The 21,842-nt window shown below is 41.2% G+C and overlaps 1 protein-coding gene across 1 annotated transcript in view; it reads right to left on the reverse strand.

Moving 5' to 3' along the window:
* Nucleotides 1-21,842, reverse strand: part of LOC308132914 (GDNF family receptor alpha-2-like) — a 59,380-nt gene that overhangs the window by 13,464 nt on the left and 24,074 nt on the right. The window contains exon 4 of the mRNA XM_080500123.1: nt 12,178-12,556. Within this exon, the coding sequence (XP_080356249.1) occupies nt 12,178-12,556 (379 nt within the window). The remainder of the gene's footprint in view (nt 1-12,177; nt 12,557-21,842) is intronic.

Consider the following 21,842-nt stretch of genomic DNA (forward strand, 5'->3'; position numbering starts at 1 on the left):
GAGGGCTGAACACTTCCTGTTTCTCTTTAAGTTCTTCAGCTGTACAATCCTAAATTTGACAACCTCAGAGCAAACAAAGCCCCAGGCCACATCTTATGATCTCTGCCTCACTGCCAACGGGGACCCCAAGGTGCAGACCATTGGCTTGAGAAGTAACATAGAAAGCACAACTTCCTTCAATTACATTGTTGTGCATCCAAGTTTACATTATACAATAGTTGCTATTGTCACTGTTATGATTACATTTTTTGTCACTAAAAGGTTTAAAAAGAGTTTTCATAAGAGTTGTCTGAAATATTCAGGCGATTGATCAAATAGCTCAAAATGAAAGTATAAAATATATAGTATCTTCAGTCCATCAAATCCTAAGAGAACAGGAGTACGTAGAAAAATATGGAAATTGCACATTTTCCTTCTGTTATCTTCACATTGATCGATTGCGAAAATTATAAATGATGAATTGTGTTATTGTCAGTATATTTGTTGAATTATACAACAAGGAAAGCTTCTACTGACACATTTAGGATTAAGAAAGTGATATGAAAAGAAACAAAAACGTCAAAGTGCTGATAGTGCACACCGCTGCCCACCCCCAGTCTGAAAAGGTAAAATGTTAATGTCACAGAAATTAGCATACTGCCTTGTTTTTAAATATGCATGGCAGCACCTATTATACAGTGGCACTTGCTCACTTATTCATCATTTTCTACCTTTTTCATAAGGTTGTAGAGTAATTGGATTAGATGAGATGCATTGTAATGATACAGAGACTCCTCCTGCATGTTTATCTGCAAACAAAGAATACATTGCTTCTGGCAGGAGGGACATTGTCATTCAGGTAACTTATCGAGGGGAGTCCATGCTGCATGCACAGTTCAGCTTATCACAGAGAAAGTTCCTTTGCTGCTGCTGTGACTTAAGGACTTCTGTGCTGTTAAACTTCATCTTAAGCCTATAAATAAGCAGATATATGGCTGAGCGATGTTATATGGGGGGTACATCAACAACTTTCCTGTCCATTTGGGATTTTCTTTTTGCATCTTTCACCATAGCAGGGAAGCCGTCAATGTGGCGTGATGGGCTTGGACCTCCACCAGCAAACCCTACTCAGATACACTTCATTACTCCATCTCCATCCGCTCTCCTTGCAAATCAACCGGAAAGACTCTCAACATGGCACACTGCTTACATCACGTGTGAAACTCTGCCTCGGAACGCTGGAACTATGCCGGCGTAACCATTTCATGTGCACACTTACATGCAAATACACACTGAAACAACAATACATGAGTACATAATACAAGTACATAATCTTACAAACCTCCACCTACATGGTTCAGCATCTGTAGCATTGGAAAACAGACATTTGTAACTGCAATCATACTACAGGTGATAAAGAAGATCCAAGAGGCAAAAGAGGAGAGAGAAGAACTCCACTGTGCCCACACAATGCGACTATTTTAGCACCTTTCTCATTTTTCTATTTCCTATGAGCATTAGATATTCTACTTTTGTATTAATACAGACTGTGAATGTCAGATTCCTGCAGGAATTGCAAAGACCACAGAAGATTAAAGAAACTGAACGAGCACTATGTTTCTTTTTAGAAGCGGAGCTCTTTCAGACAATGATGGCTTAAAAACAGTAATTTAAAGTTTAGAGAGGTGTCCTGAGTGTTCAGACAATGGTGTTCCAACACCAGGATGCAGCACATTTCATGGCTTCCACGGGCTTTCCATTATACCTCGGCGAAGCGCCTCTCGCTGCTGAAATTACAGGCTGTCTAGCTCAACAGAGTTTTATGGTCATTTCAGCCACTCAGCCCCCAGGGAAGTGGCAGGGGAGCCCCCACAGAGGTAGACTTCTTTCAACCAACCTGACACTTTAAACACAGTGATTCAGCTGAGCGCTGAGTGCCTGTCCATCCAGCTTGGCAGTAATAGAAAACTAATGGCTTTTTATATGGATTCTTATTCCTATCACTTGATGCCCGTGACAAACAATGTGACTTAAATCAGATGAGTGTCAGTCTTGGAAACCATTTCTTTATGAAAGAGAAGAGACAGAAGAAAAAAAAACAGTTATCAGAGCCCAAAGTCTTCTAATAGCTTCATTAATACAGAAAAAACAGTTCATTGAGAGTCGTGTCTGCTTTAGAGACTTCCCCTCTGTCTACAAATACAAGTTCTTCCACGGATGATAATTTCTGCTAAATGTGAAATTAAAGCTTTTCACTCTTATCACTTCCCTCAGTCTTCAGCCCAGAGAGGCTTTAGAAGCCATATCTCTCATTCATCTGCAGAGAGCGCAGCAATAACGATGACACAATGGCTGCCAACATAATAGCAGTTACATGACGCAAATGAGAAAAACAAAAGATGTTTTCTCTCTGTGGCTGTGCCCCTCCCAATCCTTTCATCGCTTTTTCTTCTCATGTTTTTTTCTTGTGATCTTCCGACCTTATCTTTCGTCCCCCCCCCCCTCATTATTGCTCTGTTTTAATGTCACTTTCAAATAAACTGCCTGTCACTGCAGCTTCTAATGCTCATGTGCAAATTCTCGACAAGGGAGTTTGACCCTGGTTCAATCAATAGGACTCAACAGCCTTGTGCGTCCTTTTATCACTTGACGTTAAAAGCCAAAGCAAACAATGAATCCCGGCTTTCGAGAATCCCGAGATTCGACTATTTCAGTCTTTTGACACTCTTGTTTTTTCACTGTATCCGATGGGTTGACACATCATAAAAACTGTGATGAGAGTCCTTAGAATGTGGCACCGACCTTGCGAGGTGAGTGCCACGAATGCATTTTGATTAAAAATGAATATATACTCATACTGATGGACGCGCTTCAATGTGTTTCGCTCATGTTTTCCCGCCTAAATTTCACCTAGTGACCCTGAGCCGGTGTCTGTGCTGCTCTAGTCAGAAATTATTGTGCCTTTTACCCACTGTTATTTTCTCTTAAATGTGTCTGGACAGAAATCAACTTTTTTTTTTTTGGCACCACTGTACTCATTGGAATTCTCAGTCAATACTCTAAAAGGGCAATGTGGACAGATGGCATTCAGTCAAAACACGAGGCACTTTAGCTTTCGCTGTCACATGACACAACCTTTCGCTCCCTTACTCAGCAGAGAATTGAAACCAACAAAATCTGAGTGGTGACTCAGCCTCTTCTGCATGACTAAATAGAAAATTATATAAAAAATAAATAAATAAACAACTGCCCACCTGAGATTCACTTCTTTTAATCAAACCTGTTTTTGCTTTATTTTGAATGACTTACTTATAAACGCATAAACGGAACTGTGTCTTGTTTGGTGACAGGAAAATTGGCTTGTTACTAATGTCAGGGATCTACTCTCGCCCTGTCTGCTATTCTGAGAGTCTGATCCGTGAAGAAAGCAGAGGGTGAAATGCTTCTGACAGCGGAGCTTGAGCTTTCCAAGCTTGCTTCTTATTGTTCCTTTTTAAACAATAAACACTTGGAATGATGAAAGCATTTTGCAAATGGCAAGTTAATAAAAAATGTAAACCATATTTTGGTGTTTCCTATCGAGCTCTTTACATCAAGTTTTCTTCTTTTCACAACAAAATGAAAACAGAACACAACCACATGGGGAAATTTTGGGGATTCTTATTTTACTTAATCATGAGAATAAATGATCAAAATATATATGTTTTTTAAAATATTATTATAAAAGCAAGTCACACTCAAACATTGTTAAAAATTTCCTGAATTTTTTTTCTTAAATCATCTAAAAGAAATTAGTTGAGTCTAAAATTAATATTCCATTGAACTCAGAGCTCAGAACTGAGCTTAATCCACAACCATACGTGTAACAGATATGACAGTTGCAGGTCTGTTTATCAGGGTATAACCACCTGACGTTCCAGTTATGATTAATTTAAAGATCCTCAGGAAAAATCAACATCGAGGTTCATTTATTTCTATTAAATACATGTGACCTTAACGTTAGTAGTGGGACATTTGCCACGAGAACCGGCAGTGCTGGATTGCTCAAATAGCTTTATTCACTGTGTGACAGAGATTGCGATTTGACTACGATTAAAAAGATTAATCGGAAGAGGGGATGCATTGATCAGAGTGGTGTGGATCTCCCACATCCTTCCTCACTAACAGCAACATGTCTGATCTGTCTCACAGGTAGAGGATCCAGCATGTTTATGTCCAAGCTGTTGGCAGTCTCTCTTTTATTGGTCAGATGTAATTATTAAAACATAATATCCTGCAAACTCGTCCAGTCATACCGTGTCATCTTCTGAAGTTCTTTTAATGTATCACGTTGTGGCTTCTGTGGTGTATCTCCAGTGTTTTAAATACTCCTCTCAGTTCAGATCTCGTCACGCTTCGTCCCCTGTGTGTCTGCTGTCCCCCGATTCCTTTGTTGTGCTCGCCTGTGTCCCGTCAGTTCTCTCTCCTCCTGTAGACGCTTTCTGCCTGCATGTTTGTTGTCAGCTCAGAACTCGCTTGTTACCACGGTAATCAACCGTCATCCTGTTCTGGCCTTTCCCTTGTTTTGTCACATGTAGTCACTTAGTTTTGGTGATGACCACCGGTTGTATCACATCTTGCTTGATTAAACATGGATGAACTCTTCAACCCGGACTAGTGAGCCATGCATGCGAGGGCTGACCTGAACATCATGTCTTCTTCATCGCTTCGTGGACTTTGTCACCTTCCGTCTTGTCTCCCTCACTTGCTAAAGATGTCATATAACATCAGGGGATGAATGCTAAATCAAGCATGCCTCACACACATTACCCAGCACTTCTAGTTTTGGTAAAGAGCGAGTAGACTGCTCAAGGTTATCTGAACTCCCCGAATACTACCCGAACAAGAAAAATATCACCCCCTTCAACATCGTTTACTTGTCACACAAAAAGATGAACTGTCCCTGAAAAAAATAATTAAACAATTGGCATAAGGCTGCAGAACTGTTATTAGCACTAATTAAAGACCCATTAGTCACATGAGAAACAATTATGTGGGAAAACTTTTTTTTGTACAAAGAAGTTCAGAGTAAGAATATTAAAAAGTGAAGGGGGAGGCCATAATTGACACGTTCACAACCACACATCAACCAATTGACCAATCTGTAGATAAGTCTGAGGCCTTATTGATAATGTTTGCTTTAATAATACATAAAGTGCAGTTGGCGTAAGAGATTGTAACGGAAAGGATGAAGCCTTGGCAGTTATGGCTGCAGTTTTCCACTATACCGTGTTCCCTTAGAGATTATAATTAGCAGAGTGAATGGGTCTGTACTAATCCATGTATTGGAATTAAATGCACAACTGTTTTTTTCCAGTGTCTCTATTCCTCCCACTGCCTCTCCTCCACTCGGTTTTCTTTACCTTCCCTTCGCTCGGCTTACCACTCTCATGTGTATCAAGCAAGCAAAGCAACTCTCTGCTGTAGCTACTGTCTGATTAAAGCCACACATTGCAGCAAACCGTACAACATGTGGGGAAAAAGGTCACCAATTAACACATGGGTTGCCTGCAACACCAGAGCCCAATGCCATCAGGAAAGATTGTATAATGTACGCAGGGAAAAAAGAAATGGTACAGGTGTAGTATACTAAAGGTACCCAAAGAAAATCCCACAACTTACATTTATACTCCTATTACTCAGAGGAGCATTTTGAGAATAGTAAAATGCAAACAGTTTGGTGTGTGGTTGTTCATCAAAGCTGTTCGTCAGATAAAATGTATTACGTCCACAACAGGGTTGGGTAGTAACGGACGTCATGTAATTAGGATAAAACGTGTAATCTTGTTACAGGTATAGTCAATAAAAACTGGGATTACTAAGCGGGATTACAATAGAAAATCAGGTGGAATAAACTAGAAATGCAACTGACACATGCGCCTTCCACTGGCATTGCGACACTTCCCCAGGCTTTCAGGTAAAAACACACCGTTGTTACCTGCCGGCACTGACGCGTCGCCATGGATTCTGCAGCCAGCTGCTCTTGTCATGCCTGCTTCCGAGGAAATAAATGCATTTTCTGGCTGGAAACATCATTTTGTTTTGAAGTGGGAGAAGGCTCTTAACCTCTCAGTACAATGCTAATGATGCCTCCCAGCCATGAAAGTGCTGTGAACATCAAGGGACTCGACGTCTCACCTGAAGAAACATCAACAGTCACAAACCCGCTCACCTTTACTGATACACACCTGGACTCTGTCAACTTGTTTTATTAGCTCACTAACCTGTCAGTAACCTGCCAATACCACTACTTGTGCTGATGATAGGAAGACATTCTCAATACGTTCTCATGTTTTGGGGAATAATATAGGGCTACACGCACCATAGGTTTTCTTTTAAGTAGCGGGTCCAATGGTTTGTTCAGTTATTATCAATCAGTGATTTATGAGATACAGATACAGCCTATCAACCTATCAAACATTTATATTTAGTCCGGAAAAAACAACAACAACATTAAAACCAACGAGGAGGGAGAGAGAGAGAGAGAGAGAGAGAGAGAGAGAGAGAGAGAGAGAGAGAGAGAGAGAGAGAGAGAGAGAGAGAGAGACTCTATAGAGCTGTTTATTGCCCTGAAACTATGTTTTCTGGCTTGACAACTACAGCTATTCAGTTGTCGTTCACTGCTGGCTCTCCTATCTTCCTCATTTTTAGCCCATGAAAGAGCTCGAAATTTCACTGTTTGGTAGTTGGCCGACACTTTACAGTTGACTGACAAAATTAGCAACTCGCTGTGAACAGCTCTGCAGTCACATATTTCCACCAGGAGCCAGTGCAAATGATTGAATTGACAAGATAATGCAAAACAAATGTTAAAGTTGTCTGAGGCCATTTGACATGTCATGTTTTGCTGCATGAAACTAACAAAAGAACAGAAAGATAATAAAGTAACTATGATTTAAATTCAGATTATGTGATGGTAAAAATTGTTAGATTTGATTAGTTAACCTTTGGTTAAAATGCTTAATTTAATTCTTTCCTGCAGTCAGAATTCACATCTGCACGTTCACATTGTAAGAGAAGTTTAGCTAAAAAAAAGTAGCTTTGACATCAATGTTTAAACCGACCATTGCAATGAAGTGCACTTGATGTGAAACTCTGATTTCTAGGTAGAAACCAAATGTTTCTTGTCCGTGACATCTCTACTTCTCCTTGACACAAGCGTTTAGCTATATAATTTATGTTTAATGATGTTAAAAACACGGCCATTATCAGAAAACAAATTGTTTGTCTAAATGATCTGTTTTATTGGAATCTGACAACGAGATTATTAGATTATATCAATGCATGTGATGCTGTGGTTATAAGGTGATCCACCATAGCTCACTGGAATAATTAAATTTGGTTTTGGACATTTTATAGGCCCAGTTTTACTGAAAGAATGTGGGGAAGTTTTACTACTTTATTAAAAATATACAATAATAAATTCCAGAGTCCTCCCAAGTTTCTTGTTTACAAGGCTATAGTTTAGTGCCTCCAGTACATGACACCCAGTCACACTGGGCCCCCTTCTTCTGAATTACGTTAATCGCAGGGGGATAAAATTACTCCTGCTCTCAATAGTGACCAAAGCGACACCAGCAGACTGGACAAAACTCATCAAATAAATGAATAATAATAAATATGTCATTTAAAATTAGAGCTGTAGCCTCTTCGCAGTGAGAGTAAAACACGTGATTAACTCACACATCTTCCTCATGCTGAAGAGGTTTTAGTTCAATACCACACTTTCTATATCGTCCCAGTAGAAGGTTTCATTTTCAGGTGCTGATCCATAGATAATAAATAGCATTTGTAGATGGCTGCTTGAAGTTTTTACCCTGGAACACATGTAACATTTCCACTGTTGTGTTCTCAAGGTTTTCTGCTCCTGCCAGCAGCATTGCATTTTACAGATGGCAAAAGCGCATCATCGTAAACTTTACTACAGTACAATGTCAAGGTCATTCTAAATTGCGTATTTGTTCATACTTCGATTGAGTCAAGGATCTCCACCTTCAGCTGTACGAACCAGTAGCAGTACTCTACATTCCTGAGACAACAACTCCACTACACAACAAAGAGGTGATATTCCTGAACAATCTGTCAGGTCAGCTCATTAATGTTACAGTACTTACTATAGAGCTGGTGATACATGTGGATTGCAAAAGAATGCCCTGCAGGTATTACTGGGGATCGTCGCACATGTGAAAGCAAAAAGAAGTGCAAGGGCAACAGTGTGTGAATGTGTTCGTGGGAAGAGAGAGAAACTGATGATAAAAGTACAACAGCTTCCAGAGATCTTTCAGTTTCATCTGAGAAGCTACCGAGTAATGCCATCTGGGCCAGTCACTCTCCCTACACTGTTTCCCCCTCACTGGAGTTGTCAGATGTAACAGAGGACTGTTGATTTAGGGCAGTGTAGTGTGTGTGTGTGTGTGTGTGTGTGTGTGTGTGTGTGTGTGTGTGTGTGTGTGTGTGTGTGTGTGTGTGTGTGTGTGTGTGTGTGTGTGTGTGTGTGTGTGTGTGTGTGTGTGTGTGTGTGTGTGTGTGTGTGTGTGAGAAAGAAAAAACACTATATACCCTGTGAGTCTTCAGTAAGCAAAAAATGGCCACATGCTGGCCACGGTACATTTCCCAAAGTGGGTCAGGTTACCTGTGCAGTGATCGATTATCTCTCAGCTGCCCACGTTTAAAACCAGTGGCCAAAGAACTCAATCAAAGAGCACCCACTGAGCCAGTAGACCAGGGGAAATAAATCAAAGATAGAAGTGTTGCATTGATCCCACAGTCAATCAATACAGAACACGCACACAACTCAATGCTCTTTGGGTTCAGCTTCATTGGGACTGTGTTACATGAACTGATACGGAAATGGATAGGGATATTACACACACACACACACACACACACACACACACACACACACACACACACACACACACACACACACACACACACACACACACACACACACACACACACACACACACACACACACACACACACACACACACACACACACACACACTTCTCAAAACAGCACATCCAAATATAGTCAATTGTCACTCTGTAGACTCAGCATTCCCAAATGAATAGATGTTGGATCCATTGGACAGATTGTGACAACAGAGGGTGAAGAGCCAGTGAAAAGACGGTGTGAAAGGAAAAGGGAACCGCAACATGCACAGAAATGTCTGTTTTGTCTGTTTGTACGGGATTACGGGCAATAATGTAGTAGCTGCAACAGAGGCACAACAAGGTGTAAGAAATAAGAGTTGCTCTATTTAGTGCTTGTTCTCTGTCCATCTACAATCCCTAGATCTCTAGCATATGTCAACAATTGCCTCTGCAGGGACCAGGGGGAGACTAAAATCTTCCTGTGCAATATGCCACCTAAGCCCAAGCCAGAATTGCACATTTGAAATTGTTTCAAATATTTATTTTTTGTTTGATGGAGCTGTGCTCTCCACCTGGAATAATCTGAATGGTCTCCAAAGGTAAAATCATAGCCAATTTGGCAGACAGCTTGCTCTAGGTAAAACTCCAAAAACAGTATTTGAGCACATTTTTATTAGTGCAAAGAATGAAATTTCTGGCCAAAACCAGTTTGAAATAAATAATAAAAAAGGTAAGTATACATTTTTAAGGATGTTTTGACTTGAGTGTGTTTCGAGCCATGACCCTTTCTTCACTGGAGTGTGTTGGAAGGACCTCAGCTTGGCTTTGAGATGGCCTGCAGAGTCTGCGGCGGAGATCCATAGCCGTGTGACCAAGCTACTGACCTCCAACCTGCTGCAGTAGCTTTACGGCCCAGATCGATTCCGCGACCCTCCCTCTCCTCCTCTCTGTCTCATTATCTCTCCCTCCCTCGTCTTTCCTCCTCCCATTCCCTCTCCTCCCTCGACCCATCTCTTGTGTTAAAATGAAATAGGTTTGGGCAAGCTGTGTATCCCCTGTTTGGAGTCAGACAGGCTTCCCCAGAGAAAACAGGCTTGTCGTTGAATGATCTTCCTGCTACTTTTATCAACACATCTCAGAGAGGGGGACTGTGGAGCCAGGGAAAGTTTCTTCTGGAATGTGCTGCGAGTTATGCGTTTAGAAAGTTGTGAAAGTACGCCTTTTAAGGATATTCTGCAGCGTGCATCACCAAGGTTGCAAAAACAAACCCCAATCTTTTGACTTTGTCTTCATAAGCATGACAAATTGGTTTTAAAGCCAATCTGTTCGTAAAGCAGACTGAACGTGGAGAAAATTGTGTGTTGCCTAATGCAATATCTCAATCAGAGCAATGAGATCAGAGTCTTTAAAGGTCTTTCAGGACATGTGGGAGTCCTGTAATGACTTGTGATGTCATATAACAGACAAAGGACACAGACGCAGACAGAGGACACTTTAAGGATATCTCACAGGACAGCCGTGACTGTGGACACCTCGTGAAAGGATGCAATCACCAATCAGAGCGTAGTGGCAGCTCAGCACTGACCAATGATGTCTCACTGTAATTGAATCGTGGTGGCATTTGCTTGCATTGCAGCACTTGCTCCCTGCAGGGGAGTGCACTGTGGATTATTAGAATTATGTTCAAGCTCAAAGTGGGCTGTGTGTGTGCCTGTGTGTGGCTTGTGAGTGGTTGTTGGCCTGCTGGTGCACAGGTGAGCTCTTGTCCATACTGTGTGAGTGTATACATACTCATCGAGCTGTTGACCTCAGTGGGGCATTACGCAGCCACAGATAATGAGCTTTAACGGCCTATTTCATCTTTCCCAATAAGAAGGTGCACAGCAGACACTTGGGGGGCCCAAAGGTCAACGAAAGCAACTCAGGCTGAAAACAGATTACACAATGCAGGCAAGCAGGTAATTATCGAGACAATCATAAATTGAGGGAGAGGCAATAGAGTTTCACTCTTTAGCAGCATGGTGGTTAGATTTAGTGTTGGTGGAGACAAATTACATTTTTGCCATTAACACTCAGGTCTGCACGACTGCTCACCTCTAAAGAGGTGATTCGTGTGAAGTTACGCTGCATACCTGGTCTCAAAGCCATCACTTGATAAAATGATCCCAATTTTTTACGATAACTTATTATTATTTTTAACAAAACGGTGGTTCTGTCAGCACAGACTCGTCTGATAATTAAATGCACTTAAAAAAAAAGAAAAGTTGCTGTGTCTGTCTGATTTTAAAGCAGTTACAGCGAGTAACGAGCCACAGAGGCTCGATCGTCTTCCTTGCCTGCTGAGGTTGGACGGCGACTTGGTGACTGAATCCCACAAACACTGCCGGGACCCGTTGCTGATCGTCACTGAATGGTATCAGCTGCCTAATCATCTGTCACAAGGAAAAAGTGGCAAAAAGTTTTCCTCTCTGTTAATTCTGACACCACGAGTATTATTTTTAGCGGTGAGCTTTCAAGGGGGTGAACACTTGGTTGAACTCCATTAGGCTCATAAATGAGCTATTAAATGCTCAGAATTGCTCAAATGTCCAAATTTTAATGCCGTCAGACTAATGAATGCAGAGCACATCTCCCTCAACCAGTTGGATGTGTAGCCGACGGATGGCCGGATGTATCGCATGGCTCTGGAGGTAAAAAGATCCTGACAGCTGCTTTGGCCACAACCACTGTGTTTCACCTGTTCTCAGCAGCACTAACACAAGGAAACATGTCATGGCTGGGTGGGCGTGAATTGAATCTGGCGGCTTGAATCCAATAGAGGCCCCACGGAGGCAAACTGATCCACTAATGTTTTGTTCAGCTTAATTGAGAGTTGTCCCTTCAACTTAGAATCACATCTTCATCGTGCTGTCTAATAGCCACGGCTTCTCCGCAGGTCTAATTATTTCACAGGCCAAGTCACGAAAGAAAAATATAAAACTTTACGACAATGTGGGAGGAAATATATTGCCAGGAAAGAAGAACATGGATCCAATTTTCTGTTTTCCTTTTTTCTACGACTATAGGATGGTAATGACCCACATGTTTGATTAAGGTAGCGTGTCTTACAGCATGATCATCCGTCAAGTTGATGTAATATTCCCACATACAAACAGACATGCACAGAATTGCATTCACATACTGCATCTTCAATGCCACTTCTCACACACAACACATACATCACGATACACTCATCTTCTGCCCTTTCAAGCCACTCTCTCTGTCTTTCTTTCTTTTTTTTACCTGCAGAGAGCATCCTGGCGACAGACCCTCTGTAGCTCCAGACAGTTGGGCTTTTCCTTATCTTTATAGGAGCAATCGGGCACAATTGTTTGCCTGCGTCGCTCAGCGCAGCCCTCAGTCTGGCAGGGGCAGAAAAGCAGCCGGTGGCTGAACTCCGGGGGGACGCGGTCCAGGAATGACCTCAAGGCCTTGTGGCAGCGCTTCCTGCTGCAGGTCTCTCCCTTGTTGGGGTCCTCCTTGCTGCAGACGGCGATGTAGGCGGAGCGTTGCCTCTTGCAGCTGCTATTGAGGTTGCATGCTTTGGCTGCATCAAGACAGGGGTTGCAGTTTCTCTCAGCATCAGGGCAGTGGAAACTTTTTGGGGCTACTGTGAGCATTCCTGAAAGAAGACACACACAAAAAGAGAGCAAGAGAGTAAAGACATTTTCCAGTATTCATAATTATTTCTGTCGTCTCTCTGGCAGAGGGTTTCTCAGAGTATTCTGGTTCCCTCCCATAGTTAAAAAAAAACCAACCTGTCTTTGAGGATAATTACTGACTGAATAGGTTTGAGTGTAAGTCTGGCTTTTCCTGTGACAGACTGGTGACCGGTAGTGTTTGCTCTGCTTTTGTCCATAATCAACTGGGATCAACCTCAGCTCTCCATGGACCTGAACTGGATAAAGTGGTATAGAATGTGGATGGATGGACTCATGTTTGTTTTGGATTGAATAAACACAAGCTTAAATATTGAATCTATAATTGGCTAATATATACTAATGTAAACTCTCTATCATTGCTTTATCAAACAAACTATATTTCCTTACCTTAAACCAGTGTTGACTCAAATATAAACATAGCGATATTAAAAATATGTACTGCAACACATTTTTACAAAAATGTACTTTGATGTAAACATAAATTATGAAGCACTGGATGGAGGATTTCTGGTAACATTTAAGCGAAACCTGAATTTAATGTCAGCACAAGGATAAGAATCTTTCCACTGAGGCTCTGACTCAACATCATTAATCTGATATAGTTTAGACTGAGCTTGGCCACAAAGTAGTGTGAACAAATAAAACAATAATCCTTGAATCTCTGACTTCAGCACTGGAGGAGACTTTTCAATATCATCTATTCCTCCGACCGACCATAAGCCACTGGAGGGATGCCTGCAGCCGCCTCATCCACTCAAACTGAATTATTGATTCATTCTCTTTCAGACCTTGAGTGAAGTATGAATGAATTAAGGTATGATTCCAAATTGGATGTTAATGAATTATTCATTTACAGGTAATAGTGTGATGCGATTATTACAATTTCAGTACATTTCTAATGTTGTCTCAGCAAGTAACCTGCACTTCTGACAAATAATATCTTTCCAAATGGTTTTCTTATTTAACATTTAAAGAAAGCACACCCCTTCCCTTCCATTCCCCATTTGTTCAATAGACATACTGTACAGCAAGCAGGAGTCCTTGGGAAAATATTGACAAGAAAGCATATTGATGCGAGCATCAGCCAGCGGGGGAAACAACACTAAATACTGTAACATATGCTTGAAACATGCAACGTTCAAGGACTTGCCAAAGACTGTATGCTGTAATATACTTGATGTTGAACAATCCACTTATTGGGTGGTTCAAGTGCAAGATCAGGTCCCGTTCATTCTTTTTCCGTGTAATCACAAACTGAACCACAGCAATTACCCCTCAGGCGGTATATCGTAGTTGTGGAAAACAGATTATGTTATTAGATATGTTCGGGTGTCCTGAGATACGGCACATATGGCTGCATTAAGAAATAAAAAAATAAAAAAATAGAGAGAGAAAAAACAACAACACAAACACACCTTTTCCTGAGCTATATCAGTAATAAAGCCAACTCGTGTTCACTTGTGGTACCCCTCTCTTGTATTCAGGCTTTATTAGAGAAGTTAACCTCCTTCCCCTGTAGATAATGATATTTCAGAGGTCGTGGTGGCCTGGTGACACTCAAAGAGATTCATCTCTTATTCAACAGAACCAATCTCACTCCGTGTCTATCAGAGAGCCCAGAGCAGGGAGACCATTTATTTTAGAGAGTTGTGCAAGAGACGCCGTATTGTTTCCAAGTGGTGCATTGCATGTTATCAATCCTAAAAATGGGGATCCATAGACCACAGCAGGAGACGGGGAGGAATAAGCAAAGCCCCGAAATTAATGATTGTGTGGTTTCAGATCAAATCAGATAAAATGAAACTCACAGCCGCTGAAGAATAACAGAAGGGGAATATCAGGAGTTTATCACTGGGAGAAGAAAGCACACTTAATCTAGGTTTCCGTTAACCAGAGCTTTCATTTAGATGTATCAAGGTTAATGTAGCAGGCGCTGTGATAAACGGGCCGGGCGCTGAGAGAAATGTTCTGAGTTCAACACATGTAGGTGTTCAGAGTAGTGCTGTCTCTCTCAGTGTTTGTCACAGGCCGCCAGGGGAAACCTCTTCTCCTTTGTTCAAATAATAAAAGCATTAACTTGACTCTTATTAAAATAAGACATCATTGAATCATCAAAGAAACTTGTTTATCCTACCACTCTCTGAGGAGAGAGGATAAACACTCCACAACAGATGTCTGGCAGCACAGCATCCTAAGTCTTGTTAGTACAAGTGGCAGAAAAGGCAGACAGAACTGCGCTCAAATCATTTACTTATGCAACTGTAATAAACATTAAACCGAAGAGGCAGAACGTGAGACGGTGAGCCAACCTTGTGGAGCAAGGGAAACTTGTCTGATCCGCAATTAAAATGAAAGCTAAAGCGATCGCTCACTTGAGACATGAACGAAGAAGGCCAAAGTTTACTAAAGTGGGCCAAGCTTGGCTGAAGCGGGTCCTGAAGAGGGTTAGCACAGCCCAGCTGGAGTAGAAGTTAGCAGGGCTGCTGTCCAGTGGTTCAGGCTACATTACATTGATGGATTGCAGCTCCTAAATCTCTCCTGGCCATCTGCAGGCTCTAATGTGGGCCACTGGGGGGGTCCAGGATGAAAAGAAAATAGCAGAAGGATGAGCTACTACGATTTATCTGACCAAGCAGGGCTGAAGCCACTTTTGAGGCTGCAGCGATGGACGGGTTTTTACTACCTTTGATTGGGCAGCTGAGATTGAATTTGGTGCTCAACCCCAAAAGATGTCTTGGGGGCAAACGTAAGACACAAAGCCCACTTGATGGCTCTGATGTGCTAACACACAAACAAGATGATGGCAGGAGCAGGAAAAGAGCAGAGCAAGGAAGCACTGGGGTGGAGGAGGGAGGGGTAGATGTTCAGTATTGTGTTACAGAGTTATAATTGATTTTCCAAGTGCATTACAATAAAGGTTTTTAGCAAACTTATTCTGCAATAATGCGAGGAGAAAGGGGTTGATAAGCTAATGATATAGGACATATAAAAATGGAAAAAGCTTTAAGAGGGGAGAGAGGAGATTTGCGCAGTTGATTACAGTAGTGGACGATGACAGATACCGAGCTGAAATGAGAGGACACATACTAACAGATTGGACAACCACTTACACAGACATTCTGGAGGGCTTTCAATTAATCCAGCCTAATTCAGAAAAGATGTGCAACTCTTGTTGGCGATAATTAACCCACCCCATCGGCAGTGCAATCAGCAGCTCTCAGCATCACAATAGTCTCCACATATCTATTAACTTACCTTGCTGGCCGCTGTGCTATACATTAATGAGTGAGTGAGGCGCTGGCTGAATGAGCAGATAGAGGAGTGCGTGAGTGCACTGATTGACTGTTAGATACTATAAATGCAATCAATGTCATTAAGTGCATTCTAACTCATAAATAATGTTTTTCCTGTTATACCGTTGTGTCTACTTGCTGCAAAACAGATGAATGTACTCTCTGCAACCACTTAACCGACCTGAAGTCTTCTTGGAAAATATTCAACAGAGTACTGGAAACATTCCTCAGAGATTTTGATCCATATTGAGATGAAAAGGCTCACACACCTGTTGCAGATCTGTGGGGCAGCACCTTCATGACATAAATCCTCTGCTGCGACACATCCCGAAGGAGCTCTAAATCACCGAGACCTACCGACTGTGGGGATTGTTTGAATACGGTGAAATGGTGACAAGGCGTTATGCTGTTGAAAACAGCCATTAGGATATGGGTACACTGTGATCGTAGAGGGTCACACACGGTCAGCAACAATACTCAGGTAGGCTGCTGGGTATAAATGATGCTCAATTGGTGCCGAGGGGCTCAAAGTGTGCCAGGAAAATAAGCCCCGCACTGTCACACCACCAACAGCAGCTTGAAATGTTGACACAAAGCAGGACGATTCATGCTGTTTACGCCAAATTCTGACCCTTTCTGACCGAAAGTTGCAGCAGAAATCGAAACTCATCAAACCAGGCAGCGTTGCTCATATCGCCCATTGTCCAATTTGATGAGCCAGGGCTCGCTTTTGCTTCAGTTTCCTCCTCTCAGCTGACAGGAGCGACACACTGTGTGGTCTTCGGCTGCTGCGGCCCATCAGCTTCAATTGTCAATGTGTTGTGCCTGCGGAGTTCCTCTGATGCAGCCCTTGGTTGTAACAAGTTGTTATTTGAGTTATTGTTACCTTTCTATCAGCTCAAACCAGTCTGGGCATCATTCTGTGATCCTTGTCATCAAAAATGGATTTCACCCTGTGAATCATTGTTCACTGAATGTATTCTTTTTATATTTTCAGCTATTTTCGAAAACCCTAAAAAGACAATTGTATGACCGAGAACAGCAAAATCCCTGCCAGACTTGTTTGACGTTATTAAAACATTTAGAATGATGATTCATCTTCACTTATATCACCTGTCCTGGATGCAGTGCATTAACGCATTTAACTTACACAAATCACAAAGGTTATGACACAACATAATGTCATATACTCTTACGGATATTTAAAACATTAGATAGTGCCTCATATGTCTGGTGAGTCATTTCTGGAGTATTTGAATGCAAATAACTTGCATGTTAGGGCAGTATGTAGCATTCAGTATGAAGCTGTGGTTTTGTAACTATAGAGCAAGAAATAAAGTGAAAGCAGCAGATTCAAACGGTGATACATGCCTTTTCCTGGAACGTTTGTTTTCTTGTAATTTTTGAGACAACTAAAAATCACATCATCAAACAACACATGTTTATTGTAAGTAGAATGAGGACAAATAAAAATGATAAAATCATTTTCTGTACAAAACTGTAAGTGTAAACGTTATGACAGTTGTAAACTATACATCTGATATTTTTTATTTAAATCTGTCACAAGAAGAGAACTTTTTATTTTAATTCTCCCTGGTTCAAACAAATATTCAGAAACATGAATCCAGTGACACAACTATTCCATTTAGAGACTCTTTTAAGCAAAAACTTACTCCGTTTTCAAACTTTTAATAGATGTGCATAACACATAAGAGTGCTTTTATCGCAATTTTTCCTTTTTTTTTATCAACGATTTAATGAGCCCCTTATGAAGGGCCGTGCACACTTGAAGTCGTGTAAAGTCGCAGGTAAACTCTACGCAAGCACAATGTGACATACTGATAATTTCAGGGAATACAAAACCTTAATTTACCAAGCAATTGTTTTTATTATTGTTTATTCTTCAATGGAATAACAATTGTGCTCTTGTAATGTTTCGTTGATGTCAACAGTGGAAGAGGTGATGTTGCTTATTGCGGTTTTACATTTTGACTGTAAATAAGCTTTTAATGATGCTCTCAACTTTATGGCAATGCTAAATTAGACCCCACTGGTTTTAGTCTAATGGAAATAACTGTCTGTTCTTTGTGTACACACAGTATAAGCAGGGTGAGAAGGAAGGAGGGGGAAAGAATAAAGAAAGAGTTGTGGGAAAGCACTTAGGTAAAACATGTGATGGGAGATACCGAAAGGGAGACAGGTGGAGGTAAGAAAAAATTATCGGAGACTCGTGCTCCACTGAGCAAAACGTGAGAGACAATGGGAGGTGGACCCCGCACGCGTGAATAGGAGGATGCGGATAAAATGTTCACATACTCCGTATCAGGATTTTGATCCCTTTTTTTTCCCAAAGAGTAAGGGATCTTCCTTCCCGGTAATTGCTTCCCGTCAGCCTAATTTGAATTCCGCATTTCATATATCATCCCATTCTCGGGGGACCCTGTGCTGCAGAGGGGAGTTCAGCCCAGGTTAGGAAGACGCTCTTGGCTCCCGCTATGTTCTCAGTAATTAGGAAAGGTGCCAAAGTTTGGATTTAATACGGCCCTGGGTGAGAGTGTGAGAGCTTGTTAGGGAAGTCTTTAGTCCAGACCCCGAGGAGCATGTCAAGCATTTCTGTGTCAAAGGGCTCATCAGTCATTAGCTCTGTACTCCCTGTCGCCGTGGGGTTTCCAGACGGGAAGAAGAGGTTGCGTTGAATCTACAACATCATCTCCCTCAGCCTCGCTCTGCTAAAGTGAAAAAAACGTAAATGTTGTCGGAAGCGGATAAGCAAAGTTCATGTAATCTTCTGTTCTTGGAGATGTATTGAATTTTACCTCAGAGGATACAATTACTGCTGCAAAAGAAACCGTCATATAGCTGAGAGGTGTTAAATGGAAATGATGACAGAACCCTCTGTATTAGAATGAGAATAAAAGTGCATACGTGAAGGTGGAAAAATGGCGTCCAAAGGAATTTTAAATCATCACAAACACTTCTAAATACTTGAGCTGTTGCCTTCAAGCAAAGTTGTTTCTTGTGAAATTCAAAGCTTTTGCAGCTTCCTTATGGGCTCCCACCATCCAGCTTTCTTTTTTTTTTCTTTTACCATCACTGGCAATAATGGAGGATATATTGAAATAGTTGAACAAGATGTGCAATGTAGGCCCACCTGCCCAGTATTGCGTCAATAATTTGCGTCCTTGTTCATTACCGCCATGTAAGTGAGGAATAACTAAACCACTAACAAACTGAAACTACAAAGATGCTCTATTGTTGTTTAATTCAAACCTGTCGTAGAAATGCTGACAGTTTCAAAGGGCGTTTGATAAGTGAGCTTGGAACAACTCTCATTACTGACCCACAGAGAGTAAAGCGAAGGCAGGACGAAGGATAAACTGATTGGAAAATTCTCCACAAAATAACGAAGCTCATAAACAAAGTAATATGAATACACATGGGGACAGTTGGAAGCGTACACAAATCCAATCTTGCACAAAAACAGAAGCAGAGATGCATGCCAAAACTCCCAACAGTAAAAGAAAAAAAAAGATTTAAGTGCTTAAATATTAGTAATTGTTATGAGGACAATGTTAAAAAAAAAAAAAAAAGCCCAGTCAAACGTCATGCTCAGCATGGGTTTTGCAATGTTCCTTTTTCCTCTGCTTCCTGGATTTAATTGGATGGTGGGCATGCTGAGCAGAGAGGTGAAAGGCTTAGAGCGCAGAGTTAGAAGGTCTAACTAAGGGATGTTCAACTTAATTCCTGGAGGGGCTCCTGAATGCAGGATTCTCCGCTGCTCTCTGCTCCTAATAATTTAATTAGCTCAGCGCTGGGTCAAGAGAACAGAATACAACTCACATGGAGTATATTAACAATTACAGTCAATGATATCTTTTCACACTGTATCTAATATGGCGTACATTTGGGTTTTGATAAGCGTGAATTGCGGAGGAAGGCTCCGTCGTATACAATGTCTTCTCCAACTGAGGATATGACTACAGGGCTGGGGAAAAAATTATGATTCTGCATTGCAACACTTGCTCTTTGAACAAAGGGGGTTGAAGAAAAATGAGAATTGTTTTCTGTATCCAACAACAAAATTGCTTGTTTGTTTTCCATGATGGTTTCCTGAATACTTTCAGCCGTTTTTAAACCTTTACTCAGACAAAAACAAGCAATTTGAAGACATCAACGAGCACCCCGAGAAGCCGTGATGAGCAATTTTCACCATTTGCTTTGTTTAATAGTAATTGTTATCTGCAGCCATCCAAAGTTTCTACATCTATCAGACAAAGCAGTCGAGCCACATCGCACAAGCAAACAGGATGCACTTTGTGAACTCACTAACCTGGGAGGGTTAATGTAACAAAACTGATGCGCCATTCTGTGGCACCTCCAATACTTCATCTTTTGGTGTGATTTCTCAGATTCCCACTGGGTAACGGTACAATTTGATTAGGAACTGGAGAAAATGCACATTAATATTACTTACTGCGTTCAACTTTATAGGATGGAGCTGGTTTTAGGTAGAAGGATGATTGTCAACAGATTTCCCCAGGGCTCATCTCACTGCACTCCTATCAAGACTTCTGCTGCGACAAAAAATGCAGGTGCAATGTTTTGTTTTTTTGTTTTGTTTTTTTTCCCCCCACAGGCTTCACTTGTGTTCAAACTCTCATTTGAAGACAGTGTAGTTATTACTCTCAGCCGCCACTTTATCATGTCCACTTTTCACACTATTGTGATGCAGAAAAACAGCTTTGCAATAAACGCCGCCTTTACGAACGTGCTGCGAGCCAAAGAACTACAACTCCCCCTACGATTGGATCGTAAAGGCGATTATAGTCCAGTATTTGATCCGATCGTTGTCCATGCAAATGGAACATTGGGTCTCTTCTTACAGTAGGAGCCGTGCGTGCATGTCTGTGGCGTCATCTCACCTAATGTCAAGATGTGACCGTGTACGCACGCCAGTGTTTTGAAAACGATGGTGGGAGCAAAGCAAAGTTGGCCGGTGCAGGGCGCAACCGCTATTTTCAACAGCGACACAACATTCCGAATAGTTTATTCAGTGTTCATGTTAATGGAACAACCGGATCCTAGCATCGGAAAGAATTTAACCAGACTGACAAAAAACTGACCTTTTAACGCAGCTCATGTTAACCAAAAATGAAGATTATAGTAAGTTCAGGATTTATGACAGAGATGGTATAAAATCAGATTGTAATAAATCTACCAACAGAAGTGTATAAACATTTCATTATGTAAAAACATCTATCAATACTTGCTGAGGATATGAATTGTCAAAGATATCTTTCATTTTTAAAATCCAGGAAATCTGCTTTCAACCAATGTTTACTACGTGCAGTGGTGTGAGAGTGTAGAGTTAATCACTCCGGTACGAGAAAGTTCTGCATTACTTTGATTTTAAAATCCATTCATTTGATCTGTTTCTGTCTGGTCTGGTGAAATCTATACTTTATTTTCAGCGATCAAAGCTACTCTACCTACAGACTGGAAGAAGAAAACAAAATCAAATAACTGTCTTTTAAATACTAAGAAAAGCAGGCCAGCCAAAACTTTTGCATCGATAGTGGAATTCAAATGAATAACCAAACTCATGCACCATGCATACACTGTGTGACAATGATAAATGCATAAATATTTTTTTGGCGTTAATGAAAGTCACCAATGCAATCAGCCGTTGGCATCTATGAACTCTGATGAGTTTTCATACGAAGCCATGCACGAGTTACACCTGTTAGAGTTCAGTGATAAAGTATATTAGAGTGTTGCTACAAGACAGATACATTGGACTCTGATCAGGTTTATGACCTTTTAACAATGATTTGCTTTTCAACATTGCATGGTATACTGCACCCTGAAAGACTAATCTCCATGCTTTCCTGCTCAACATGATCATAAAGTACAAGCCCAAAAACAAATTTATCTTCAATTTAAAACCTCTTCA

Source organism: Blennius ocellaris (genome assembly GCF_963422515.1).
Source record: "Blennius ocellaris genome assembly, chromosome: 7".
In the NCBI taxonomy this organism is placed as follows: Eukaryota; Metazoa; Chordata; class Actinopteri; order Blenniiformes; family Blenniidae; genus Blennius; species Blennius ocellaris.